The sequence below is a fragment of the Neopelma chrysocephalum genome, unplaced genomic scaffold (genome assembly GCF_003984885.1).
Source record: "Neopelma chrysocephalum unplaced genomic scaffold, ASM398488v2 Primary Assembly neopelma1_65, whole genome shotgun sequence".
NCBI lineage: Eukaryota > Metazoa > Chordata > Aves > Passeriformes > Pipridae > Neopelma > Neopelma chrysocephalum.
The window spans coordinates 7,669,169-7,696,996 of NW_020897722.1; the positions used below are offsets into that span (position 1 = coordinate 7,669,169).

The window sequence follows — 27,828 nt, forward strand, 5'->3', positions numbered from 1 at the left end:
TGTGTCACTATATTGTTTTATTTTTTTATAATGAAACAGAAGGAGAATTGAAATACATCAGAAATCCCAGATTACTCAAGCTGCAGACAGGGTCCCACGGTGCCTTCCCGGCTGCTCCCACGCAAATCACGAGTGTTGGGATGTCAGTGAGATGTCAGTGACTGTCTGCAATGCCCACGTGCCCCACGGGAGGTCAGACCCTGCCCCTCCCGAGGCCCGGCATTGCTCCGGCTGTGCCACCGCTGCATGTTCCTCTTGTGTCCGAGATCACCTGACACCGCTGTCACCGCTGTCAGGACTGCACCGTCCCCTTTAGATACCACATTCCACCGTAGCTCACACAGCAGTCCTGTGGAGACAGGGAAAGGCTTTGTCAGGAGGCTGAGGCACTGGAAGAAGTTGCTCAGGGAGGTGGTGGAGTCACCACCCCTGGAAGTGTTTAGGATCTGGCGCTGGGTGATGTGGTTTAGGGGTTACAGTGGCAGTGCTGGGTTGATGGTTGGACTGGATGATCTTAAAGGTCTCTGCTGACCTTGATGATTTTATGATTCTAAACTCCAAAAGGTCTTGAAAACCACTGTCTGGCCCTGGGACAATGACTGTGATCAGTAACAAGCCCCTCTCCATGCCCAGGACAGCACGACCCTGGAGTGCAGGGTTATCTCCACCCTGAGGACCAGACCCCTTAAATGAAGGTGACACTCGAGTGGGGAAGGTTGAGAGGCCACAAAGAGGACAAACGGTGCCACAGCAGTGAGGAACTGTGGAGGCTTCTGAGGGCAGAAACAGGCTTGTGCAGAAGCAGCTGAGGGAAGGATGTGTGAGGGATGAGGAGCAGGGAAGTGAGGGATAGGCATGGGCTGAAGCTCAGGGGGGAGAGGCTGAAGGGAGCAGCAGGACAGGGCTGGAGTCTGGAAGCAGTGGCTGGATCTGAAGCCTTTTAAAAAACCCCGTTCTATGATAATGAACTGTCCCACCCCAGAGCCACGTTCTGCCCACACGGGGGGAGCACCACAGCAAGGGATGCAGGAAATGGGCTGTCTCGTGGCTCATTTCCTTGTTTCTATTCCACGAGCACCAAGGCTCTGGAGTTCTGAGCTAACGGCTTCTCTTTCTTCTGCTCCCACCCTCCCACTCAGGTAATTCAACACAGGCACAAGTGCTGCCACAGAACTGACGCTGTGCAGCTTCAACAGATCTTTTTTTCCTGAAGTTTTGGGACTCGTGAATGGCACAAACAAACCAACCCTGTGTGGAGGCTTAGAAAGAGGGTTTGCAGACTTGCTCTGCAGATACAAAAACACAAACCCTGTCAGTCTGTTCCTCTGTGTATAACAAAAGGAGCACAGGCAGATGGGGAAATCGGAGTCAACAAATCCAATTTCATTCAAAGAGGAATCCAATCTCTTGTGGCTTAAAGAAGCCAGAGAATCTTCCTATTTCATTAAATCATACTTCTGAATTTTATTTCAGAAACAAAGATGATTTCACATACTCCTGTGACAAATGTACTCAAGGCAATAAAGCCTGACAACGCCAGGCTGGTCACACAAGGACCTCTTTTTTTTACATAAAAACCGTGCATAATTTTTTTTAGGGGAAGGTATTTTTTCCTAGAAATTGGTGATCTGTTAAATAGCATCAGCATCATGAAAAACTAATGCCAGTACATTGTCTAGATGTTCCAGGAGAGCTGATACTTGAGCTCATGTAGTTGCTGACAACTCTCCCAGCACAGGGAGCTACAGGAAATACTGTCTAGCAGGCAGAAATGTCTGAGCTTATTTTACTGCTAAGACAACCAGGTTCTTTCAAGCAAGACCAGTTTGCTTATTATCAAAGCAACAGATCTGTAATTCTTCAAAGATGCTATTATTCATCTGCAGATCACAATGTAATAAAGCACTTAAGCACTTGTCTTATTGAAGTGGGTGACAGTGAGCAAAGGCCCAGCCACAATGATTAAAGTATTACATTAGTTGGCAACTTTCTGCTTGGCCATCCTGCACCGCTTTAAAAGTCATGGCCTGTGTGGTCTGTACTTTATACCTTAAACTTCTTGAGCAAGTAAATGGTGCAGCTTCAAAGACAGATGAAAGGATTCAAATAAACATTCACAATGAAATGTGTTAGCTACTGCTTTGCCTGCTGGTTTTGCTCTTTACAAAGTTGTACATCCTGCTAGAGAATGAAATGCATTTCCTTCTGAATATGTGGCACTTGTGCTCTTCAGCATTACCCAGCTACAGTTCTGAGGTAACTCAGAACACTGGGCAGAACTCTCCCACCTCCAAAATGTTTAACTCCACATTATTTAAAAATAAGTATCACATTTACTACACTCTATTCTCTGCTGCTCCAAGAATGCAAATGGAGATTTGTTACAATAACACAAAATAGTGTGTGAGCCATTGCTCCTTGGAGGGAAAGACGACAGAATGAGACCAAGTGCATTTTTAAGAAAACAAGCTGATACAGCAGCTTTGTCCATATTCCAACAACAACTGTTCCATCATCCCTATAACTTGTCAATTCAAGGTAAAATATAATCCTTTGCTCAAACAGCATTAAATTTCAAGTATTGACTGGATCAAATCCACAACTGAACAGAAACTTACCTTTAACACTCTATCCACCTCCTGCTTATTCAGATCCTCTCCACACTCCTGGCTCAGCTGGCTCTGGATGACATTCCTGCGCACTCGATAGTTTCTCGAAAAGATTTCAAGCAAAACTTGGCGATGCTTTAAAAGAAAATGTATCATAAATACACAGAGAACAATCATTCCTCTCTTTCTTTGTATCAAAACTGCAGGTGCCTTAGTCTGTACGAAGCATTCTCTGAACTACATCAGAGGATTCTTGCCTCATAATCCTGAAACCATCCCAGATACTCCTGCTTTCCAGCAGTGCCCTGCAGGGATCTCTCCATACCCTGTGGCCTGACCTGCACCTGTCCCGTGACTTGGGGCACCTCCAAAGGTACAAAAACCTGATGAACAAGGGGCTACAATGTATTCCTCTCAAATGCTTCCACAGGAGTTCCCATGGTCCACTCCAGCCAGGAGATGAGCTACTACTTGACTGTTCTTTCCTACAAAAATTTATTTAGATCATGGACACAGGAATTGCACTGTCCATCTGCAGTTCTTTGGGCACCTTCCCTTTCACCTCATTTACTCTCAGAGCAATTAGAGCTCAGGAGATGCTCACATTTGGTGTAATGATTTCCTATCCTAAGTACTGGTACAACAGATACTCCAGTTAGTCTCTGGTTTATGTTGCATTACCATCAAAAGAAAAAAAAACTTGGACTGGATCCTGGTGTGAGTCCATTGGAGAATCCTTTCTCAGGTTCAGAAATAGCCTCTGAGTTTGTTACTGCCATGATTATTAACATGTTGTGAGCTAAGAGCTTCCTTTCAGCTGGAAACTGGAAACTTGACACTTGAATAGAGAAAGAGCAAAACTACCTACTACTAGTTCCAGAAACATGGACTCAAACAATGCCAAATGCTCAATAAACATATATTTGTGAATGTCACTTATTTTATCTTTACCTGATCATAAGTGTCACCAGCTTCCCAAAGTGCATAGACCTTTAGTTCATCTGGTGAGGCAGCAGTCTGTGGAGGAAACTGAGAACAAGAAGCTGTTAAAAATAACAGCTCTTTAATGAGTTCTGCTTAATGATTCTATGATACTGTATCCCTGGACACCCATTACTGAATCAAAACCTTGGTTGCCATGTAATGAGAACTGAAACAATCATTCAAAACAGCATCAGCTGAGAGCACCAAGTGCATTGCAGGGTCTTTCTGGAGGTTTTTACATTTACAGAGGCAGGTTTTACCTCTATCCCATATTTACCTGCCTGGCTAATCCCAGGTCAGCGTTCCTGACAAGCACAGTGGCTCTCATGTATTGTCATCTCTGTTTCGGGGTAGACCACAGGACTGCAGAAGACTGAACACTGATGGACAGTGAACCAGGTATTTGCTCATTTCAGGCTCCAAAAATGACAGTGGGTTTGTGTGTTTGGTTTTTTCCCATGTGCCAAGCTAGAGAAACACATTAGTGTTTTCTGAGGCAGAAGCCTCCCACCCCAGGAAGGTTCACAAGAAGGTTCCCAGGAAGGAACACAACTGCCTCCCCCCATGCCCCAAACTCTGAAAAAATAAAATTCCATCCATTTGCCTTAACATTTCCCCTTGGAGCAGAGACTAATGAGCAGTGCAGGAATATGCCTTCACTCCTGACATGTCTCTTCCTGTCTGTCACTCACAATTTATTCCTTGCTCACCACCCAGACGACCTAAATCAATCAGTTATGAAAAGCTAACAAGCCAGTCCTGATTGTCCCAGGATCCCTCAATCCTGGCTGCTGGGACAAGCCAAACCTTTCTTCCCAGCCTCCCTCACAGCAACCCAAAGACTTGTGCATGGCAGAGTGAAAGATCAGCATTTCCTTTCATGCTTTGCCTCTGATCTTATTGCAAAGGGGAAGGGTTTTGTCCAGCGGGAGCTGCCTGGTGGGATTAGCAGCTTTTGCTCTCAGGTTAGTCCAAATGGCTGCAATATAACAAGGTTTTACACTTGGTTTAGAGCCAGGATTCAGGTTTATTAGGCTTGCAGAACCAGACATAATTCTCTTCTTGTAAGGCCACTTGTTTTTAAGGAATAATCTCTCGTACACTTTCAGCACAGATAAAATAAAATACTTCAGGTTCCCTCCAGACAACAGCTGCAGCAGGAATGGCAAATGCACGGCACGAGGAGCACCTGGACACAACCTGCCAGGCTCTGAGAAGGTGACTCAGCACAGCCCAGGAGTACAAACTCCTCCTGCCTCGGCCACAGGGCTGAAACACAGCTGTGTTTATCCAGCCATTCTGGGAGGAAACGGCTTCCAAACAAACACAATACTTATTTGGGAAGAAAAACCCACAGAATCTCCTCCTCCCGTTCAGCCTTCCTCTGCAAACTGCTGCAAACACTGGTGCCAACAGCACCCTGTTCACAGGAGTGGGAAATGCCATCAGGGATTCTTCGGAGACACAGCTCTGCCCAAACAGCTTCACTGTCTTGCCACCTGCTGCCCCTTTGCTGTTTTATGTTACCTTGATCTCTCCAGCCTAACCTTGAAACAGCTCTCTGCTACCTTAAAATCCTTCTTTAAAAGATTTGCCTGTGCCCCCTCCTGCTCTAAGCCCCTGGAGCTGGTGCAGGGCTCTCGGGATCCGAACTGCTGTCCCAGGTCCCCAGGGCTGCCACGTTAAAGGGAAGCTCCCTGGGAGGAGCTCTGGGCTCTGGGACGTGTCTCACTTGAGCAGTGTTATAGCTAAACCAGATGGAAGGGGCTGAGTGTGCCAGAAAAAATTTATCAGCTGGAATAATCCTAGGGGTAAACTGTTGAGTTCCCCTCTCCAGGAGCCTGGAATCGGCACCAGCCTGAAGGGTTCTCCAAGAGCAGGGCTGCACCCCAGCCAGGCAGGAGTTACATCATTTCCTGAGGCCTCAAAAATATCCTCAGGATTTGAGCAGAACCTTGCCACTCCACGGGAAGGGAGCCGGCAGGAGCCAGCCAGCCCCACCAGTGTGCAGGAAATGGGTGTAGATCCTCGGGAGCCACATTCCTGCACAAAGGATTCCCGTGGGGCCGGACCCAGGCTCAGCCTGCACAGGCTCCAGGCACAGGCTCAGCATCAGTGTGTGCCCAGGATGCCTCTCCTCCCCTCCCCTCTCTGTGCTCTCCTGGCTGCATCTGCCCAAGATTTGCTGTTTCCCCATGTGTGCTTTTCCCTCCCACCCGAGGAGGTTAAAAAGCACAGCAAGCACAGCACCCTGCAGGCATCCCCAGGGCCTCCTCTGCAGCTGGAGTGGCACCTCTTCTGGCTCCCCACAAACACTATTTATCTCATACCCCGGGTGCAGTTGGTGAGCTCTGTAATAAATCCTGCATTCCCCTGGTAAGGTTTCAATGGCCATTTTCAGCCACAGGTTTTCTATAACAGGGCAGTACTCAAGCCAGGAGTGTCTTCACCCCCCCACAGAACATCATTTTAATTACCTCAGATCATTGATTTTTATCACCAAAGCACTTTCAATTACAGAAAACTAATGAGTAACTATGAAACCCCAGGCTAAACAACCCTCCAGGCTTTCCCCGAGTTCAGACGCCCTGTTGGGTTCTGACAAAACTGTCCAGGGGAACAATCAAGAAACACCAAAGTGTCTGAGCTCATGCAAAGAGTAAAACCAGCCCCAGCACCTTTGCCATCTGCACAGAGCACCGAGGGGAGGCTGGAGGGAAGGATTTACGTTGCTGACAGCAGCACAGGCTCAAGTGTTGCAGTAAATTCTGGGCCAGCAGAACACAGGTCTCCTAAAGAGACACTCCAATGACCACTTTGGCACCTCTGCAGGTCTCCTGTGACAGTTTTTCAGACAGAAGGAAGTATCAACCATCTCTCTTCAGCAGGATTTTAGTTTGTTTTTTTTTGAAAATAGAAACCATCCCACTTTCCCTCCTCACATGGGTGAAATAATTTCCAGAATCCCAAAATTTCCAAAGCAAACAATTTCCAGTCCCAAGTAACAGCAGGAATGACCTCAGCTATTTACCATCAGCATGGCAAACACACACATTACACCAGGTGCAGAGGAGAGCCTGGCCAGCACTGAGACAGTTCCAGGCAAGCACCACCCCAGGATTTGGAAGCCGTCAGGAGAGGAAGCAGAAAGCACCACAATCAGTGCTCTCCCCAGTGGCATTTCAAGTCTGTTACTTGGTTCCCAGGTGCCACAACATGTACTTTGCACACGACTGAACATGTTATTTCTGCCCCCCTGTAGAAATCCTTATTCCTTAGCCAAGTTCCAGCTCCCATGCTCCAGGCTCTCCCAGCCCGCCTGCTTCCTGCCCTTTTGAGCAGCTCACACGTTTCTTCTCCTCTCTCCCCAAAGGCAGCTGCTCCCAAGCTCTTTCTGGTTGCAACCCAATCAGCAGTGCCAGATGTCTTGTAAAATTAATTTCCTTCTAGGCTCTTTCCCATGATGCCAGACTCCTTTTCCTTTCCTAAGCAATCTACTGGCACACAGACCTGCTCTGCCTCACGCAATCACACATGTCATTTCCATAAAGACAAAGAACCAGACACCTCTGCACAGTCTGGGAGGAAACAGTCTGACCAAAGAAACCTGCTGCAGATACAGTTTGTCGCTTCCCAGAGGCTCTGCTGGGTGTGCCTCCCTGCTCCCAGGCAGTCAATGTCACCTTTCCTCTCCCAGCTGTGTCCCTGTCCCCAGGAGAAGGAGCTTGTGCAATCCCAGGAGAGCTGATGGGAATCTGGGACTGCCTTAGATCCTGTGAACAGGAGCAAGTTGGGACAGTGAACCACTGTGGCCCAACACCTTGGATGTGGAAACAGAGCCCCAAAGACAACTAAGCTATGCACAGACCACAGGAGAGCAAGGTGCAGGGCCAGACAGAAGCAGGACACCAGACAGAATTCCAGCAGCTCCAACAGGTCCAATATTGGACAGTTACTCTGAGCACATCAATTCTTCAGGTCCCCCAGAACAGGAGACACATGTTTCATGGCGCAGATGTTTAACTGCCGCCCCACAAAGCCCCTCCCCAAAGTACACCAAGATGAAACCCATACTTACAGGCACCAAAATCTGTTTGCAGCCAGTGTCCAACACCATGTCCTGTAACATTTTGTCCGAAATGCCACTGAACAACGTGTGTCCTGGAGGCAGACTGGCTAAGTGAAGGTTAAATAACCGTTTCAGCTCACTCAGGGTGAGCACAAATTGTTTCTTAAACGTGGAGGACACAAAGGCCTTCAGTTCCTGGGCCACGCGGTCGATGCAGCCCCCAGGCAGGTGGCCATTCACAGGCTCTGGGGAGCCCTCGGCCGTGTGGAGGCCGTTCACCAGCCCGTTGTTCAGCCCCTCAAAGGCCGAGGTGTCCATGGGCTCCTCGTCACCCACAGGCTCCTCCTTGATGCGGATATTGGGAACATCCGTCTTGGCCGAGGTGTCGTTGGATTTCATCTCTGCCTTCTGCCTCTGGAACTCCTTCTCCAGCTGCCCGTAGTTCTGCTTGGCTTTTGCTTTAGCCATGCTGACTCTTTGCTCCCCAGAAACCAGCAACGGATGAGCTGGTGAGAAACAAAAGATGCCATAAATCTCACCATAATCAGGGCTCCAGTCCTGCAGAATGTTTCTTGAAAGACTCTTGGTGAAATAAAACCAGGAAACATCATCTGCTTATGAAATCTAAGGCATAAACCCCAGTCTGTTGATTAAATTTTACATTAGTTTTGGGGGTTTTTGGTGGGGTGTGTGTTTGTTTCTTTAAAGCCAAATGCTTGGGGAGGAGTGTTCCAGTCAAGGAACCTTAAGCAAAGACAAAGTGCCCTTGTTCGATCACCAGGGCCTTTTCCATAATTTAGGAAAACAGTATACAGACTGCTCACACATCTGTCACAAAATGTGACCCAAATGCCTCTTTGTCCAACAACTTTTCAGGTTTTTTTTAGGATTCTCTAGTGGCTGGTGGGCCCTGCTGCAGCCACTGCCAGAGCCAGCACTGGGATGTCCCACAGGAGGAGCATGAAGGGGTTAACAGTGAACCTGACTGCTCTTTTAGCATGAGGTGCACAGTGTGAGAGCCTGAGACCCTCTTTTTAGTACTATTACCCAGTAATGGGGAGAAAGGAACAGGAAGGAGTTCTTTCCCATGTTATCCCACACCTCTTCTCTCTCCACACCCAGTTATCCGAACGTGAAAGGAAGGGGCGTATTGGCAGCAGAGGAATCCAGTCTCAATGCCAAGGCAAGGAGTGCTGTGTTCAAGGCAAAAGCATGCCCAGCATACATGCTGTTATCTTCTCTGCTGTTAGGCTGCTAATCCTCTCCAAATAACCCAACACCTAATCCTTCCGAGCAGATCAGACACTGGGTATTGAAATGGATTCATATGCTCGTTTGTCAGTTCTGCTTATACTCCTCATTGGCTCCAGTGTCTGGCAAGGAGCCAAATACCTAGTTAAAACTCTCTGGAATCTCAAGTTTTCACAATCTTTTAGGATTATGGAGCAGCTCCTTTAATATCCTCACTGGCATCCACAGTGGAGAAGGATGTCAAACAGAGACAGCTTCACACCTCCTTCCAGCCCCTGCCAACACATCCTTCAGTAATTGCTCACCCTCAACCACACCAGAGAGCCCAGAGCACATCAGGGGAAGTCAAAAAATCACCTCATGCACATTAGGCTGCAAACTGAGAGGGAGAATTAGTTGTGCATTGGCCCTGTCTGTCCTCTCTTCAAGAGCTACCTACACCCCACAAGCTGCCTTAAATAAGTGGATAACAGAACCATCTGATTTTACAGTGTCAAATAGTGAGTCCCCAGTGCCAGGGAATCCTCCCTGCTCTGCTACAAGGATGCTACATGTAGGCTCGTGTCACCCCAACACCAGTGATGGTAGTACAGACCAAGATCTGCCTCAATAACCCAGAGGAAATAGCAAGAAAGAAAAAGCATTAAACAAGACCAGTCCCCATCACATTGAAAAACAGAGAGGAATTCCAAAACATCACTCAGGAATATGAATGGATGCATCTGCTTCAAGATGATCCAAGCAGAATTCCATTTACCTGATTGTGCCTCTTGTTTCTTTGGTGCCAAGTGCTCCTTTAAGAGGTTATAGACCTTTTCTAATCTGAAAGACAAAGACACAACATACCAGGGCAGTTTCAGTTGTTATGCCTGCATGCAGCCATGTCAGCTTTAGCCATTAACTAGAACATTCCATTTCTCCAGGGAGCCAAGAACTAGGAATGACTTGAATGAAGCAGTGACACCCCCCACCACAACACTGCCTGGGGCCTGTGAGGGAGAAACTTCAAGGCAATACAGATCAAATCATTGATCAGTGTCTACAAAACCTTTTTTGTACTAGATAGTTCTCTGTTTTTAGCTTATTCCCCAAAATACAACAAATCATTTACTTGGCCTGAATGCCCATCCACAGCATATGTTGCCTCTGAACTATGTCTGGATGCTTCTTAACAAAGTCTTCATCGTAAGGGAGCATGAACTCCCAACCTTTGTTTATTCTTGCCACAGACATGTGCTCTAGGAAGTCTTTCACATCTTCTGGGCAAAGCTAAAAGAAAAAGAAAAAGCATAAATAATATGGAAGTCAGTTTACATAGGACATATGGAGCAATGGGTAGTGTGCCATGAGACAGGAAGAGCTGGGCCGATTTGGTGTTATGTGAGGCACCTCCATGGACTCACACCCAGCTCAGTCAGAGATACTCATCCTTCTCTGCAGCACCAACACTTTCACACACTGTTAAAAGCACAGGACTTCAGAGAGAGTGGTGATTAATCACCTGGAGTCAAATAGCCCATGGCATGTTTTGCGATGAAAAGGGAGTTTCCAAACTGAGATGAAAAGACTGGATGGTGAAGAGAAGCATATTCTACAATGTTAATCTCATTTTAGAGCTGCAGGCCAGACGTGCTGCACCTACACATGCCCAGCTTTTTAAGCAGCACTGGATCTTACATTCCAAAAATAGATGGTCTGTGCATAAATTGACTCGTGATTTATCATTTTACTGCATTTTAACGAAATTGGGGTTTGTCATTTTTACTTTCTTCCATTTGCCACTTTTAACAGAATATTCAGGTGCTTTAGTTGCTTTAAAATTTTTATTCCTTACTGACAACCGGCAAATGCCAACAGAAGAGTTGCTCTTTTCTAACACACCCAAAGCACAGCAGCCAGTGTGGGCTGCACGAGCTCTCATCTGCTTTGGTGCACCATCAGTCAGCTCAATTCAAACTTTGTCAGATGATAGGACATCATGCATTCCAGTGGCTCAGGTACCAGGCCAGTCTTGAAGCCATGGTAATTGTGGGAGCTGCTCAGAATGTTTCTAGAAAAAGTAGGTAACTATACCTGTTAAAATGCAGGCGTGCCTGGAGAACAGTGCTGGCACTGGGAACCTGAGCAAAGGCTTGGAGCAGCATCCACCACTAACACCCACACAATGCCCAACACTTATCACCAACTTGTGATTTAGGAAGGAAAAAAAAAAACTACACTCACTTTTGTAACTGCTGCTACTTCCTTTCTCACAACCCAGCGGTCCTGGGTGAACTTCCACATCTAGGAAGGGAACAAAGGAGAAAAACCTCAGAACTGTATGTAGCAGTTCTTTACTGAAGTTAGTAATGACCCTGTTCAATGATGTTACCAGAAAAATAAAACCCCCATTCCTTTCAAGGAAAAAACCCCCCTTCTCAGCCAGGTAAAGGAGAAACATTTTATGGCCCCTTCTGTCCTCAAATGGCCAAGAACACAGTATCAGAAGCTTTCAGAGCCCATGGCGTGCCTTGGTGAACTAATGACTACAAAAGCTATGAAGAATATCTTGAACTCAAATTCCATTTAGCTTCAAAACAAAAAGAAAACCCCACTGCAGTGATGCTGGGACTCCAGAAGGCACACATGAGGCTCAGCTTCCCACACACCTCAGCATCAACCTAGAGAAACTCTTCATGCATTTCTGTTAACGTAGAGGCCCCTTCTTCCATGCTCATCATGGTCACTCACAGTTCTACTGAGGTGTCCTGTCACTCACACACTGTCCCCAGTTAGGGAAATCTGGTACTCTGCAGAGCAGCTCCTGAAGTCCAACACCCTGAGAGGCAGCTGCTGAGAGCACGCTAACAGGACAGAGAGTTGGGCTGAACTTCAGACTGCCTGAATATGACCTTTAATTTCTTCCTGTCTCCATTTAAACAGACTCCAACCTCTTTCAGTCTGTGTGTATTAGCAATGTTGCTAAGAATTCCAAATCTCATTACTGCCAATTTCTTCCTGCCTACAACGTCATCTCTGCATCCTCCTCTCGGACTCAGCTTCTCTCTCACAAACCCACCCCACTCACTTTAGGGCACAGGGCATTTCTCTTTTAAAGCACAAGAAGCTGCTGTCCAAAGGAAACAGATCTATCAAGTGTCCCTGCAAACAGCTCTGAGGCAATCACTTCTCATTACGCCCTTTACATTCAGCCAGGGCCAAGGGTACTCATGTCCCCTGAATTTATTATGTGAGAATCTGGGGAAACACAGAAGCTTTCAGATAAGACACAAATTACTTTTCTTCCCCCCTAAAGTACAGCATCGAACAGGTGGACACTAAGAGTCACTACTGGCCATAAATGTTTTTTAACCTTATTAATTACTTTACACAAATATATTCAGGCATATAAAGTTCACTCTAAGTTAGAACACATTTTCTCCACAGATGGAATACAGCACTATATGCTACTTCTGAGCCTTATTACGAGACATTTCACCTTGTCTGAAAGCCAGAAATATTGATGCTTTCTATTTTCTAACAGTTTAACTACTTCCTTGTTCTAGCACTAATCAGCAAATTACCTGCCCTTAAGATCAACACAGATCCATTTCTCACACAAGGTATATATGACATAATTCAAATGAAAATAACTAATAACTTTTTATCTTAAATGTTAAAACACTCCTGCTTACTTAACTGAGCAGAATAATTCTGGTCCCTAGAACTTTATGCACGACGTGTCACCTAATCTGCTGTGTCCTAAAGACTTATGTTACTGGGTCACACCTGAATCCAGGTCTCCATATGGCAGTGTCCTGGGCAGACATCAAGACACAATCAAAAGTCAGTCTCAATCACCATCAGTTTGATCTCACACTAGTACTGTAATACACTTAAAGTCTCTTGTACAACACGTTCCTGCTCAGAGCTAAATCTCAGGAACAAACTCTGAAAACAAGGGGAACAGTCAGGTCTGACTGAGAAAAATGAGAGCCACACACTCATCAGATTCAATTTGATGGTGCAGAAGCCATAAACTGATTATGAACTTAGGAACCACTTAGGAACATAATTCTTTCCATGGTTAGAGAAAATAAACACAATGCAGAGGTTGTTCCTTTTTGCTGTGGTTATGTGTGCGTTTACAAGACCTGTATTCATTTCGACTTCCATGTGCAGCTACTGCTCACAAAAGGTGCCTGGGAACAAAGTCCTTTCACTGATAAGCAGCTCTGAGGAATAAAGTCCTTTTTAAAGATCAACAGTGCATGCTCAGGGAGCACAAGGCTTACCCACACTGCCCTCCTGAGCCCTCACACTGCCCTCCTGAGTCCTGTGCCCACGGAAATAGAGCTGGAGAAACAAGCACTTTATTATCCGGTCCTGGCTGTTCTGTAAGCCCTGCATTGTGGGGGCAATGTGATAGTGCCTCTACAGCTTGTGTTAGAGAGGGATGAATACTGCTAATGACAGATGACCTGAACCTGCCAGCCAGCCACAATGTCAGCCTACAGCAACACTCCCATGACAGACTTGTAACAACACCTTCAGGATTAAAGCACAAATAACTTCCTTGGAGGAAACACCTTTCTGCAGTAGAACAGCAGAGTTTTGCAACACTGTGGCCTCTCAGGCAAAATTCACCTGTGTTTTCCTTTAAAAACAACAAATGCTCTTATACTTACAACAAAGTCTCTCCCTCTACAGAGCACTTCTGCAGGAACTCCACTATGGGGACTAGAAGTATCTTTCGGGTACAGGACATCACTGTTAATTAAAAAGGAAAAGGGATTAGTTACTAGGTACTCCAGAAAAATGGCATTGGTGAAGATTAACATAACAAACAAGCCCTCCCTGTTCTGCTGTTAAATTATACCTTTATCCAAAGCCTGGTTTTCATTAAAGGCATTAATATTGGTGTAATTACACCACTGCAATTACACTTGTGCAAAAAGGCTTATACCAGCAAAGCACAGCCTTGTGGCTACAGGTGTGTGCAACACAGCTACAAGCTCTGCTTTGTTCTTGCAAAGCCTCCTTTGGATCAGCATAAACAAGACCAGGATGATCCTAAGAAATGCTTAGGCTAACCTGGTACACAGCCTTGAAGGCAGCATTTAGCCAAAATGCATAAGAGTTTTTTATTTCCTCCTCAGCAATCAAGGGCTTCAGAGAACAATATTACAAAATGTCCTGCTCGAGACCAACATTACCCCAAGTCCTTGTCTGCTTGCAGGACCAACCGGATGACATGTGTCATGCTCTCCAAAGCCTCATCCAACCCAGGTTCACGATCTTGATCCTACCCAGGCCATAGAAACGAGTCCCCTCTCTGATGTGTGCACGTGCTGCTCTGTGCCCGCCCACCCCAAACACCACATCCACTACACACACACAACCTTCTCTGACTAGCAGAAAAAAATCAGCTATAACCTCAAAACAATCTGAATGCTAATATACTGGCTTTTAACTTGTTTCCAGCTTCCTTCTGTAACAGCTGGAGGGACAGCAGGGTTGCTGAAAAAACTGGTCGCATCGCTAATGCAGGCCTGTATCACAATGGCTGAGACATCCTGCTGGCACACTTGGACTGGGAGCTGATGCCACTCAACACAGACACCTATTCCAGAGACTTTCATTCTCTGCATGCAGGGCTCCACCCAGGTAAAAAAAAAATAATCATACTGCATTTTGACTTAATTCCCAGTGGGATGCTTTGTCCTAACAAACGGGAGGATGATACAGAATCCAATCCACGTGGTACACTCAGTACCCCTACACTTGATTTATTAAAGGGGTAATGCCTTCTAGAGGATAGTTTTCAGCTGACAGGAGCAGCATCTATTGATGAACAGCCAAGAGACTGCACAAAGCCCATCCTTACTTGAATGAATTTTGCTAAGAAATACTACAGCTGACATCGGTTTCATTTTCTGTATTTATAGTTGACACTAATCTCTGGAACAATTCAGGGCAGCTCTCACAAGAGAACATGAGTGCAGACAAGATCAAACCCCTGACATAACTCAAATGCAAACACAGACTACATCACTGCTCAGCCATAATTTTGGGTGGGGTGGGTACTAAGGCATTATCCTCTCACATTTTAAGGAACCCCTTGAATTTTGAACGTCTGACTGCACTAAAAGCAGCAAACACGAAATCAAGGCTTTGCAGAGCTGTAAGAACAGGGATGCTTCGGGACACGAGGCTGAGCGCACAAAGCCCATTGTCCCGACCCTCTTCCCAGGCCCCGCCCAGGGACAAAGCCCGGCCTTACCTCTTCACCACCCAGTTCCCCTGGACCAGCAGTGCCACCTGCTGCACGCAGCGCAGAACTGCCGTGGAGTCGGTGCCCGAGCCCAGCAGGCTCATCAGGTTGGCGAACGGCATCACCTTCACTGCAAGGCAAACACACACCGGCCCAGGGCCTCCTCAACGCACAGTCACAGGTTTGTGGAACCAGCAACTATGATTTATGATGTTCATGGCTTTATCTTAGGAAAAACCTAAAACCTAAGTTTTAAGTCCCTCCCTGTGCTAAAGGCATTTTCTGTTCTAAAAATACCTGCTCGAGTTGCATCAAAGTTGGCTGGCTTAACTGGTCACAAATTAATGTATTAACAAAATAATAATTAAAAAAAATAAATCTATGCCTTTGGCAATAGCTGTAAACAGAGATACCTGTCAAGACAGGAAGCTCCTGAGACAAAATCCTCAGGATTTGCTCTCGTCAGATAGTAACTCTGAAGAGACTTTAAATTAAAATTCCTAGATGACACTCGTGAGGTGTGCATTGCTGAAAACTTCCCAGAAAGTGTCAAAGTGCAGGTTGTTCACACTCAGACCCCACATTCCAGGAGATACCTGCTGAAATAAGTGTATCCAGAAAGGTACCATCAAATTAGGCATTTTTCTAGGAGTAAATTGCCTGCAAATGTACAGATCAGCAGTCAGATCGACTGTCACTGCTCTTCTTAAGGAAAGGCTTGGGATTTAGGTTCTTCAGGGAATGAGAGAGCCAGACAGTCTGCCTGGTGAGGCAACAGAACTGGTAATACTGGGAAATGCACCTTATCTGAGGCAACTAAAAGTCACAAAGTAAAGAGCAAATGTGTTACAAAAGCTACAAACCGTTCTTCATCAGGATCTTAATCTGATCAGCAAGGGGTAAAGTTCTCAGCTGGGCCATAGAAAGCACATTGCTTGGAGCCATTGGTTTGTCACTGCAGATAAACAAACAGATTTGCAACCCATGAAAAAGAGCATCCAGCCAATATGGACTTTGAACATTATGTACAAACACTTACTTCTCTTCTTCTATGCTTGGAGGCATCAGCATCATTAAATATTCACTAGAAAAAAAAAACAAACACATCCTTAAAATGCTTGTCTTGGGCTTCCCAGGTTTAAGTACAGTAATTTCTCTCTTAGGGCAATCCTGCTTGTGTGATTCTACAAAACAAACATCAGCCTGAAGAGAGTTCTCCCCTTTCCTCTCCCATCTTCCTCTGTAAACTCAACACTAGTAAAAGCTATTGACATTCATCTGCTAAATATATGAAATAAATGGCAGTCAGAATCCCAGCTCTTCCGTACACAGAGGTGTCCAAACAGAGGATCTGCACAGTAAATACATTAAACACAGGTGCTCTGACACAGGAATCTGAGGGATCATGTGAAGCCCTGTAGACAGAGAATCAGACCAACAACAAGCAAAAACTCCCACCCTAGTAATTAACTACCAGTGCCTGTGAGGAAAGAATCAGATCCAAAAGACTCCTCAGAACACCTACCACTGATCCACTGATGTTAAATGTTAAGAGAAACACAACCACACCATTAAACAGAGCCAGAGTCTGCCACTTTACTATTACTTGGGCCACGGCTGTATTAGATGACAGGGAATCACTGATTGCATTGCAGGAAAGTTCCTGTACAGCTGCAGTCACCAAGACACAAACACATTTCAAGTAGTTTCAATTGACTCCACAAATCACAAAAGAAAGTTTTATGAGATTTGCTATCAGTGGAAGTTACTGGCTTCAGAGTATCAATTTATATTAACCAGAAGGAGCTTTTGTTTTCATTTTCCTCTGCAGTACTCGCAGTGCCAACAACACGGGGTTGTGAGAACACACAAGAAGCTACAACCCCAAGTGAAAAGGAGAAGTTTTAATCTCAGAGTATAGGGAAACAAAGAGAGCAACCTGAATGAGTTGAAAACTAGTTTCTTTCTCTAGTTTTTTAAACAATTCAATTTTTATCATGCATAGAATTAACAAAGACCAGACTTTTAAAGAATATACCTGCTTATTACTCTGCAAATAACCCCAACAAATAACTGCAATTTCTGTAGGAAAACCATTACCTGGGAGATTTAATTAATTCTGTGTTTTCAGCAAGGCCATGACCTTGACTAAATAAATACTGGCGCTCATGCTCCGAACGGCTATCCTGGAGACATGGAGAAAAACAAGTGTCATTATCACATCCTGAAAACACACAAAATGCCAAGAGAGCCAGATTTCTCATTCCAAACTATGACCCTCCTGTCATTACCGCACCATTCAAATGTTCCACCCCACTAACTGACGTTCTGCTTTCACTTTCTTGTACAATGCTCATGTGATGTGGGAACATTTCTGTTGCCATGACTTTGAAATCTCCTGACAGACATGGATGTGGGTCAGACAAACAGCATTTATCACACTCGACTGACTTGGCTCTCCCACGTCTTTCACAGAGTCCAGTTTGTAATACAAGACCTGAATGATTCTTGTACTCAGATCCCCCTTTATGTTTGTCCAACTCTCAGTCAAATCTTTTGCAGCGTGGAGACCCCAAAAGCATTATCCAGCAGAGGGGGTACAGAGCACTGCAGGGTCTCTCCAAGCTTCATTATCTTTTGAAGATTCCCTGATTCCCACGGGCCCAGATTTAAAATCAGTTCTTGACTTGGCTGAGCCTTCAGGCCCAGGCAGCCTCCTCAAAGCCAGCACACACCTACCTTCAAGCCATAATAATGTAGATGAACCCAGTGCTCTTCTGCTTGTCTCTTCTGCAGGAACTCATAGGACTGGACACGCCGCTGACGAGCTTGTTCGGTCTCAGGGCGGGAGAATCGTACCTGGAGATTTGGGCATCATTAAATACAGCCCCAAAACCCTCAGAAAAAAACTCCACCTGCATTATTTATTTGGTACATAAGTAACAAGCATGGGGCTCTAGCTCCAACCCTTGCTTTCAGTGCCATCTTTATGCCTGTGCAATAAGGGCGAGTCCATCTCGCTTCCCCCCTCCCAAGCCCAGGGTCACCAGGACTAACTGAGGTTTCCTGTCCTTTTGTTTGGGTGTGAATTGTCATTCTGTCTTGTGACTGTTACCTGAACCATCATAAAAAGGAAAATGTGGACATACAGTAATTTGTTTAACATCATCTTCAGCTTCATCCTGGGATGAATCACCACCTGCCAAAAAATACACCAGAATAAACACACCCCTGCAATAAAAGAGTCAAAGCCAAGCTGGAACTGTCTGGGGGCCCATGCAGGAAGAAAGGACACTGGGAGCTCCATAACCATGGGCTCAATCCCAGCTTGCCAAACTATGCAATGTATGACAGCAGCACACTTGCTCCTGTGATGGGAGACACTGCTGGCACGAGCTTTGCAGTGGCAGCAGTGACACAGTTCCTGCCACCTTTTGTCACTACCCACCACCTCCCATCGCTCTGCCAATCCCCCACAACATGCCCACAAAAGCATTTAGGCAGCTACACTGAAAACAAGATCAGCAAAACATAATAATCAGTACATTGTCAGAAAAAACACCTTCAGAATAGAATGACTCTTATGAGTAAAATTATAAAGAGAACTTGTATCTCACCTCCCAAAAGAAAACACAACTTGTACAGCATTTACCTTCATTAGCAGCTTCTCTTTCTCGGTGTTTTGCATCAGCCTTGTCCAAGTAGGTGAAGCTTGGCCTCAGCTGAAGAATTCCGTGTAGTGGAGTCAGGTGAAGTTCACCTGAAAAAGAGAATTAACGTTGGTTAAAATTGATTTTTTCCAATGCACAGGGACAGCACTTTTCATTATCTCCCTGTCTCTGTAAAGCCACAGCTTCAATTGAGCATAAATATTTAATACAGTAAAACGTAAAAAGGGATTGAAGTGCAAAATTCATCCCGTGTTGAGGATTTTAAAAGAGTATGAAAGACCAAGACCTGTTTCTGTTATTTTTCTTTTTGTGTTGAAACCAGATCTTGTAGAGAGCCACATTCTGGGTCAGGCCTGACCTGTAGTTCAGGAGACTCCTTGTAAAATAGTCATCACTGAAAACAACCTACATATTGTCACCTCAGATGACCACCAGAGCAAAACTCTGTGATGGCATGGGCAGTCAAGAGGAGCAAAAATTGTCGAACAGGAAACTGAGACAGACAAAATTAGATGAAGATAGTAATATAAATAACAATGATAAATTCATGCAACGAATGTGTATTATTTCAGGCCACCATAAACTGTTAAGATTCTGGAGGCATCTACAAACCCAGTGTTTTTATATAATATTTACAATTTTGCTAGACCTTCTCAAGGACTCTTGGGACACTGAGTTCCATAAAACATAGACTGAAGACAAAAAGATCAAATAGGTCTTATCTTAACCCTGAAATGAGCATGTTTCACTGAGGTGAGGGTTAAGCAAAAGCAACTTACCTTTTTTATAGACAGCAGCTGCATAGCGGGAAACGTTGCTGGCAGCTTGGGAAGAGCAGAAAGTTTGTTTGTCCATCAGCTTCCTGCAGACAGAGGAGGGTGGTGAGATGGCCTTCCACAGGCAATGAGGGATGCAGATGTTAGAGGTCTGAAACCACCAAATCTCAAAATGGACTATCAACAACTGCAGCAAATATATATATATACACACACACACACATGTTTTTGTTTGCAATTCAGAATTCACAGCAGCCCCCGTGACTGTACAGCCACTTGTACAGCTCTCCCTGAAGTCCTGACGGACATACAGATTTCTATGCTCACCACAAAAAGGAAAGGAAGGCAAAGAGGACACCTACGAGGAATAGGTGCTTGTTTCATCTGTGCATGTGCCATCCACGTTGAGAGCGATCTGTTCTCCCTTGCTACGACAGTAGTTGGGATTCAAAGTATCAATGGCCATTTCAAGTTCAACCTAAAGAATATGAGAGGTAAGACAGCCCATTACCATTGCAAACCCCCAAATATATCAATTAAAACCCAAATCCACACTTCCTAACCTTTCCCTAGGTTTACAGTGAATTTAAACACACAAGCAGCATCATTCAAATCCTAAATCTCATGTAGAGTGTTGAGCAGCATATATATGGGTTTTTGTAGGATAGGGACATTTAAACAACAAGCTGGAGATACATAAACTCCCATGTAAATGAACAGGATCAGAAGAAACAGAGTTCTTTAGGCATCCTTGAAATACACCTTCACTTTGTTGGATACCTGCCACTATATTATCAGTCTAGTTTACTTATCAGTACAGATCAAGTGCACAAGCAACATCCTTCAAGCCTTCCCACCTCTGAGGATCCATTCAGAACCCCTCTTAAGATGTATTTCCTTCTAGTTTGGGTACCAAGCAGTATGAAGAAGCTCAGTCCTCTTCAGAGGCAAAGGCCTCGCTTCTGCTAAGTCAGAGACTGCAGCACTTAGTACTGACTCCATAGTTACTCCTGATTTCATTTATCAAAGCACTCTAACAACCTCCAAGTCTTTAGTTACAAGAACTACTTCCTCCCTTAAACTTTAAACTTCAGACAAATGTTCAAAAAAAAAGCATTTTCCTGCATTGCATTTTTATTTATATACTATGACAATACAGTACATAGTCTTCCTCAGGAAGTGCCAAAGCCCTTATAAATTTGTGCATCACAGCTACTGTCTTATTTTTCTTCCCCTTTATGCTATTCCTAAACTGAACTAGTTTCAAGTCCCTGGATGAGACAGTGTATTTACAAAGGCCTGCACAACGCTTACAATGCAAATGTTTGCTAAGTTTAACAGAAGACTTCCTGAACACAATATGCATCCTAACTCCAAAGTTCACCCAAGTACTCTCCTTAATCATTTCCCAGAACCAAATTTTAGTAACACAGACAGCTATTGCTGCAGTTTTTAAATAAGGCATTTTAAAATAATAGCCACAGTTCTGGGATACATTTGCAAGCAAGTGCAATCGCTCTGGCTTTGGCTGTACTTTCACTATCTATACAAAACCCCACTGATTTCAAAAGGACTCCTGATGAGTCACAGCCAGGCAAGAGAGAAATCAAGACCTGCACTGACACTGAAAGACAAGAGCATGGCTCCAAGGCTCAATCCTTCTTCAACCCTTCTCTGAATACTGTAAAGTCCTTTTAAACTGTATTCACTTTTAAAGCTGTATTCTCACAAGAATCTACCAATTGAATTAGCATTTGTAACTACGTTTCCTTGAGTCATTCTATTTTCTATTAAAACAGTGGCCTTTCCATCACGACTTATAAACTACTCTTATTCTAAACTCTACCTCACAGACACAATAAAGACTCCCCAGACCTCCAAGCACAGAGATCTGGTCCTGCAAGTAGCTGCATAGTTAACACAGCTTAATAGCACAACATGCTTTCCTTAAGTACATTCTGCACAACATAACACAACTTTTACAGTTGGACTCAAATGATGACCAACCTTTTGCTGCTTTGGTTTTATCTTCGCTGACAAATGTGTAACATCATCATAGGTCATGGAAGCTGGGCGAATGGGATACTGGAAAACAAATCAATTTCATGAACCCCTCTTCATTTAAAGATCAAAGAACTTCACAGAAATTAACTCCATTTCCCCTGTCCACTCACATGTAGATCTACTTGCCAGATGGAGACAACACATCAAGAAAGGAAATTAGTTGACTGATTCATGAGTCATCAGGGGATTTGGGAGCATGACCTAGAAAGTCTGTTGCTTTCTTCCCAGTCCTCTGCTTTTGTCACTACACAGCCCCCTTGCTCCCCCTCAGGAAAATGGTCCCTCACGTTAGTTCAGCAGAAAAGGAAGTGTTAGAAGCAATTAAAAACCCATCCCTCAGCATTAACTCTCTGGAGAGTTATTACCTAAAAGTAAAATGTTTGTGGGTTTACACAAGTAAGTGTTAGCTTAGAGAACATGGGCCACAAGTTGCTGGTCAGCAGAGCACACCCAGGTTTAGTCAGATGGGTCTCTCTTCTGAACCCCTGGGGAATGCTGAGAGGACAGTGTGGCATCCCAATGAAATCCCCCAGCCAGGGTTCACTCCTGGACTCCAAACTGACTGAGACCTGAACAGGCTTATCTGTATCCAAGACCTTGGCAGGCTGAAGCAGTAAGGAAAGTTACTGCTCTTGGCATTTATTTGAAACAAACTATCACTGCATAAAAGTTAACTGAAATACCTGAAACAGATAAAGCTTCTCCAGTAGACTTCGGGCCAGGAACACGTCAATCTAAAAAGCAAAACAAACAACTTTCATCAGATGCCAGCTGTAACTGATGGAGCCTCAGATAAAAGTATAATTCTCAGAGCTCAAACACTGATAATATTAGCTTTTCATTATAAATTCTAACATAAAACACATTCATGACTCTCCTGTCAAAAGCTTCCCCTCTGCTGACTTTGACATGAAATTTTGCAGTTGGCTTTTTTAAAAACCAAACCTAAAAAAACCCCACTATGAAGAGGCAGCAGACAGTAGCTCTAGTTGTGTTTTTCCTCTCCAAGGAAACTTGGCAAACAAATGTGAAATGGAAGAGGAATATTTTTCCTCCAAGGAGCTGAAGTTAAAATTCTCCCTTTGGCAGCACAACTGAAAGGTAACTTCATTTACCAGTACTTTGGCATAAAATCTTTCTAAGTTAGACAAGAGACATCCATATCCCCAATCTGATTCAATACTTGCATTTGGCCACCAGCACTGAAAATCCACAGATGTTTCATGAATAAGACACATGGAAGCTGCCATCTTAGATACACTCCTGACAATTCCCCCTCCTTTTCTCATGGCTTTTCTCCTTCTTAGGGATTGCCCTTCCTTGTACTTCTGGTGTGTAAACTCAGACATAAAGTGACAAGACACTGTGGCTTCCCCTTGGAACACAGCAGTCCTTTAAGTAAGTCCAGACTCAGAACACAACTGCTTACTTTAGCAGAAGGCATGAAACACTGTAGCTTCATATTTAACAGATATTAACTCATCAAAGTCATTCCAATTTTTTCAGCTCTCAGAGACATATAATAAAGTCACTGGAACCACACAATGGTAGAAGCAAATTTTCCCTCTTCTGACATGGAAAGATTAAGAAGGTGAAAAACCTGAGCTGAACTTGCCAACACAGACACCACTATTTTGACAAAAGAGATACCATGAGCCACATACTTGGCCCACACAACATAATTCTTTGCACAGAGCAAGCCACTGGTTATAAGATAACCACTCATGTTGATGACACATTGTTTCAGCAACCTAAGAACAGTTGGAACTGTAATAACAATAATAATAATAAGAAATTCTCATGTACAATCACTGCTGCTACAATGCACTTTTACCTCTTGTATAATTGGATCATCTTCTTCATTTGCCATGCTAGGATAAAACAAAGCTTTTTCTTGGCTTATTCCTTGGCACAACCTGAAAGAAAACAAAAATGTCCTATGAGTCATTTCATCTGTGTCACATACCGCATGCAGTGGAGTATTTGTTCAAGTTAACTCAGTTCCTTTCAGTGATAATCTGTTTAGTCTGTATTTTGCAGGAATGTATGTGTTTGCATGAACAGGTCCCTAATACTCAACAATCTTGACTGAAGGCCACAAAATTTAAGAGACAAGCAAATGTCTCAAAACCAGGTAAGTTGTAACTCCTCTGAAAGCCTGCAGTTATGTAGGAGAGCACTAAATCAAGGCCACAGGGAGGGAAAGGCCGGCCTTTCACACTGGAATAAAGTGTATCTTTATAGGCTGTGTCACTGTAACACACAGGTACAGCTGAGCACGTGTGAGCTCCAAAACTGCCACTGTCACTACAGACAGCGCCAGCCACCTCCCCAGCCTCCTGCTCCAGAAATCCCCTGAAAACAGGCAATGGAGGAAGCTCCCAGCTAAGAGCTGGGAGAAGAAAAAAAACCTATGTAATCCCTGTGCTTGGGACCAGACCATATTCCTGCCTGTGAATATGCTGACCTTGATTTTCACCTGACATTGCAGCCTTGTCTCCCAACCTACCACTCTTCAGACTGTCCTGCTAAATGAGAGCTCCAAAATACACTCCTTGGTCTTTCCTGGAGTCCTTTGAAACCATCAGAGCAACAGACTCTACTTCATAACTACACCAACCCTAAAGAAAATATATTAACTGGGGACTGGGTGCTCTGCAACAAAAGTTCATCATGTTCATCATGGAGTCAGTGCTGTGCCTGGTTCAGACTTTTGAATGAAAAATGAACCCTCAGCTAAAGCAACAATAGCTTTTCCCTCCTGAAATCAAACAAAAGGATTTACAAATTATTTGGGATGCCGCTGCAACAGTTTAGATCATTCAAGACACTGTTAATCAGCCGGTACTGGTCAAGATAGGCATACAAAAGTAAAACCTCTCACAAACTGACTTAGGAAAGTTTTTACAACAAAGATGATCAGGCAAAGGAACAAGACCTGTGTTTAGGAACTCTCCCTCACTCTCCCTCACCCCTTGATGCCAGCTTGCTTCTTTGCTGGACCTCCTATGGAGGAAGAGAAAGAGGCAGCATTCAGGATCAGCTGGGGAAGAAGGAACCCAGCATCCATGTTACATCCAAGACAGTGGCTTTTTTCTTTTCAAATACACAAACCACAACACAATTTAGGCAGCTCAGTATATTTTAGCTGATGGAGGGGTTTCTCAGAACATCATGTTAGTGTATACACAGTTATCTCAGAAACCCTTCAGAGAGGCTGGACATTCTGGATATAAGTGTTATTAACATCACATCATGGGCAAATTCCCATTTAGGCTTACACTGTTTCTGCCATTACACACAAACCTGATTCCAATTTCTCACTTACAGATTCTCCACTACCAAAAAAATGCTGCTCCCAGTACGGAGCTGGAATTTCCCATTTCTTTATGCACCAGCATATCCCAGGCTCTTCCCACCACATACCTGTATTTAAAAATCTATGACTTAGCATTTCAGATTCATATTTGAAATAGTTTTGTGGCAATGCAAAACCTTCACAGCAAAAAAGCCAGTACCTTAACTACAAGGGGGGGGCTGTTAGAGCAAAACCCTGAGTAAGTGCTATCAGGCTGCTCTCAGTGTTTTCTGTCAGGCACTCAGTTCTTCCCACAAATACAAACCAATATGTTTTGAAGAAATGAGATTTGTCTGCTCCAATTTTGCTTTTCCCCTGGGGGGCCTGACACAGCAGCCTCACGTAGCACCAGCCTGACAGCTCTGCAGACATGGAACAACTGCAGTTTGCATTCAGCACAGAGATGAGGGAGGGAGGATGCCCAGGATGTGTGAGAACACGTGGTAACACCCAGAAGGTGGGACATTTCGATCCAAACCCTCCCTTCTCACACCCCTGAGAGCACTGGAACCACCCTTCCCTTCCTGACAGCCTGAGTGCCAAGTGTGTGCTAGCTTCACACTTCTGATTTCACTTTCCAGAAGAGAAATTAAGATTCCCTGGGCTAAGGAGAGATAGAGAAACTTAGCCTGAAGGACCTGGTCTCTGGTCCCTCACCTAGCACTGCTTACGCAATTATACACAAAATGTTTGTGAATCCAGCTGTCACCACTCAGGGAAAATGCTGTATTATAGAGATTACATTTTCTTCTTATTCATGCAAGGACAAAGCATGACTACAGCTCCTTTCATTGGAGTATCAGACTGACAGGTCTATAAATAGGAAGCAGTGTGTCCCAGCACAACTTACAATACTGATGCAACTGGAAGTAATCTGAATCAGAATGATGGCATGCAGTTACAATTCCATGTCTAATACATACATATATATATATATATATATGTATGGTGGTATTCATTTCTACATTTCTCATATATTTATGATACCACCAGACTTACAGAATGGAATTAAACACTAAGACGTAGCAAACACAGTCAGTAGTTTCAAACTTCCTTTTGGCAGAATTGTTTTCTTTTAAGAGGGACTTTCCTTTAAGTCGCAAATCTAAATATAATGGGAATTATTAGTGCGAATCATTAAACTTTAGAACAGCTTGCAGGAGGGCAAGAGATACAAATCTTCTCATTTCTCCTGTGACATAACCAACACAAGGACCAATGAAGTCACTCATTAGCTGCCCATAACATCAATTTAGAACCAACAAAGAAAAATACTATGGTAAAGAACCATAAAAAATCAACGATTAAGTGACTGAGGCCTACACTTCTAAGTCGGAGCTTAAAAAGGCATTTGAATACTAGAATTTTTTTTTATTACCAAAGAATATAATATAACTGTAAGAAAGAAAACTGCAAATCTGCACATCATCTGACACACAGACTTTTACCCAGGACTGCAAGAAATGCTCCAGCATTTCATTCATACTTAAATTTGATAGTAATAATGGACCCCCAAAGTACCAACACTGCAACCTGACATATTCTATGTATATAATTATGCAGTGCAGGAAAGGTCGGGAATTCCTGCTGCATCAGTGTCTTAAAGCACAAAAAATGAACCAGCAAAGTGGGAAAAGTGCCATTTCCTGAATCACTGCCATAACTGGCACCCTGACTCTCCTCTGGAGGGGGTGTCTCAGCAATCATTTCACTCAGGGTGGCCGATGGCACACAGTGAAATGGAACCTGCAAAAAAGCAGCTGAAGCACCTTCCATACGTTTATGATAATCATCATTTTGACCCAATTACTTGCTTAATTTTCTCCTTGCTCTACCTGTCTGCAAGCAGCTTTGCACAGTCATCTTCTGGCAGCGAACCCAGGAGGGCTCCTCTGCACCAGGACCTCTCTCCGGAGGTGAAGGGAACCTTCAGGGTTTCAGAGATTATGCATTAAGCATAAACCTTTCTGTAACACCTCAACATTTCTGCAGTGCAGTCCGTGCTCGGCCAGTCCCGCCGGGGCACAGTGTGAACGTCCCTCCCGGGGCAGGTCGCGGTGCCCGGGCCGTGCCCCACGCGGGCAGCGCTTCCCGCTGGACTCGGCTCTGCATTCCTGGCACCGAGCTTTGTCCTGACACAGCAGCACCGCGGGTGCGGGAAAGGGGGACCCGAGGGGAGGCCACGGGGAACCGCCCAACTCGCACCGAGCGAAGCCGCCCCGGTGCGGGAGGGCCGGGCCGGGCCGGGCCGGAGCCCCCGCGGAGCCGGTGCGGGCACGGACAGCGGGTGCCGGCTGGGGCAGGGCGGGAGCTGCGGGAACAGGGCGCGGGAGGAGGGGGGCTCGCAGCCCCCGCAGCACCGGCCGGGGCTCCCGGGGCCGCTGCGGGAGCCGAGGGACCCGCCCGCTCCCCTCCAGTTCCGAGCCCTGTCCGGGCGGAGCGACCCCGCTGCCCCCGCGGTGCCGAGTGCTCGGACAGTCCCGTCTGCGCCGCCCTCCCCGCACAGGCAGAGCCCACCCCAGGCCGCGCTCCTCCCCCGCCACCGCCCACAGAGTCCCCGCCACCCGGGCGGCGCCGGGAGGTGCAAAAGCGGGTGGGTGCCCCCCGTACCTGCGCGGGCCGGGCGGGCGGCGGCGCCGCTGCCCCGCTCCCGTGTCGGTGGCGGCGGGGGCGGCCTCAGGCAGCCGCCATGTTGGTGACACCCGGGCCGGCACGTGGGGACGCGGCACCTCCCCCTACCCACAGTGCCCTGCGGGCACCGCCGCCGCCAGGGGGCGCTGTGCCGGCCCGCGG

General features: G+C 45.3%; 1 protein-coding gene and 1 long non-coding RNA gene across 4 annotated transcripts; both read right to left on the reverse strand.

Moving 5' to 3' along the window:
* Positions 1–4: 4 nt before the first annotated feature.
* On the reverse strand, positions 5–27,748 carry POLR3E (RNA polymerase III subunit E). 3 transcript variants are annotated; one of them, XM_027683798.1, is made up of 21 exons: positions 27,646–27,748; positions 23,512–23,593; positions 22,361–22,411; positions 21,621–21,698; positions 19,976–20,091; positions 19,617–19,699; positions 18,819–18,926; positions 18,316–18,365; positions 17,906–18,025; positions 17,267–17,352; positions 16,206–16,250; positions 16,030–16,121; positions 15,176–15,296; positions 13,581–13,662; positions 11,137–11,196; positions 10,025–10,182; positions 9,671–9,735; positions 7,672–8,168; positions 3,561–3,638; positions 2,619–2,744; positions 5–349 (listed from the first exon to the last, which is right to left on the reverse strand). In XM_027683798.1, the coding sequence occupies exons 2-21, from the start codon at positions 23,545–23,547 to the stop codon at positions 293–295; spliced, it is 2,109 nt and encodes a 702-aa protein (XP_027539599.1). In that variant the 5' UTR covers positions 23,548–23,593; positions 27,646–27,748; the 3' UTR covers positions 5–292. The 3 variants fall into 3 exon arrangements, with proteins under 3 accessions (XP_027539599.1, XP_027539600.1, XP_027539601.1); XM_027683799.1 differs by lacking the exon at positions 27,646–27,748 and adding an exon at positions 24,616–24,683; XM_027683800.1 differs by lacking the exon at positions 27,646–27,748 and adding an exon at positions 24,570–24,662.
* On the reverse strand, positions 5,791–7,648 carry LOC113967843. The gene is made up of 3 exons (XR_003534299.1): positions 7,066–7,648; positions 6,825–6,826; positions 5,791–5,802 (listed from the first exon to the last, which is right to left on the reverse strand). It is a non-coding gene; the product is annotated as an uncharacterized LOC113967843 (long non-coding RNA).
* Positions 27,749–27,828: the final 80 nt, after the last annotated feature.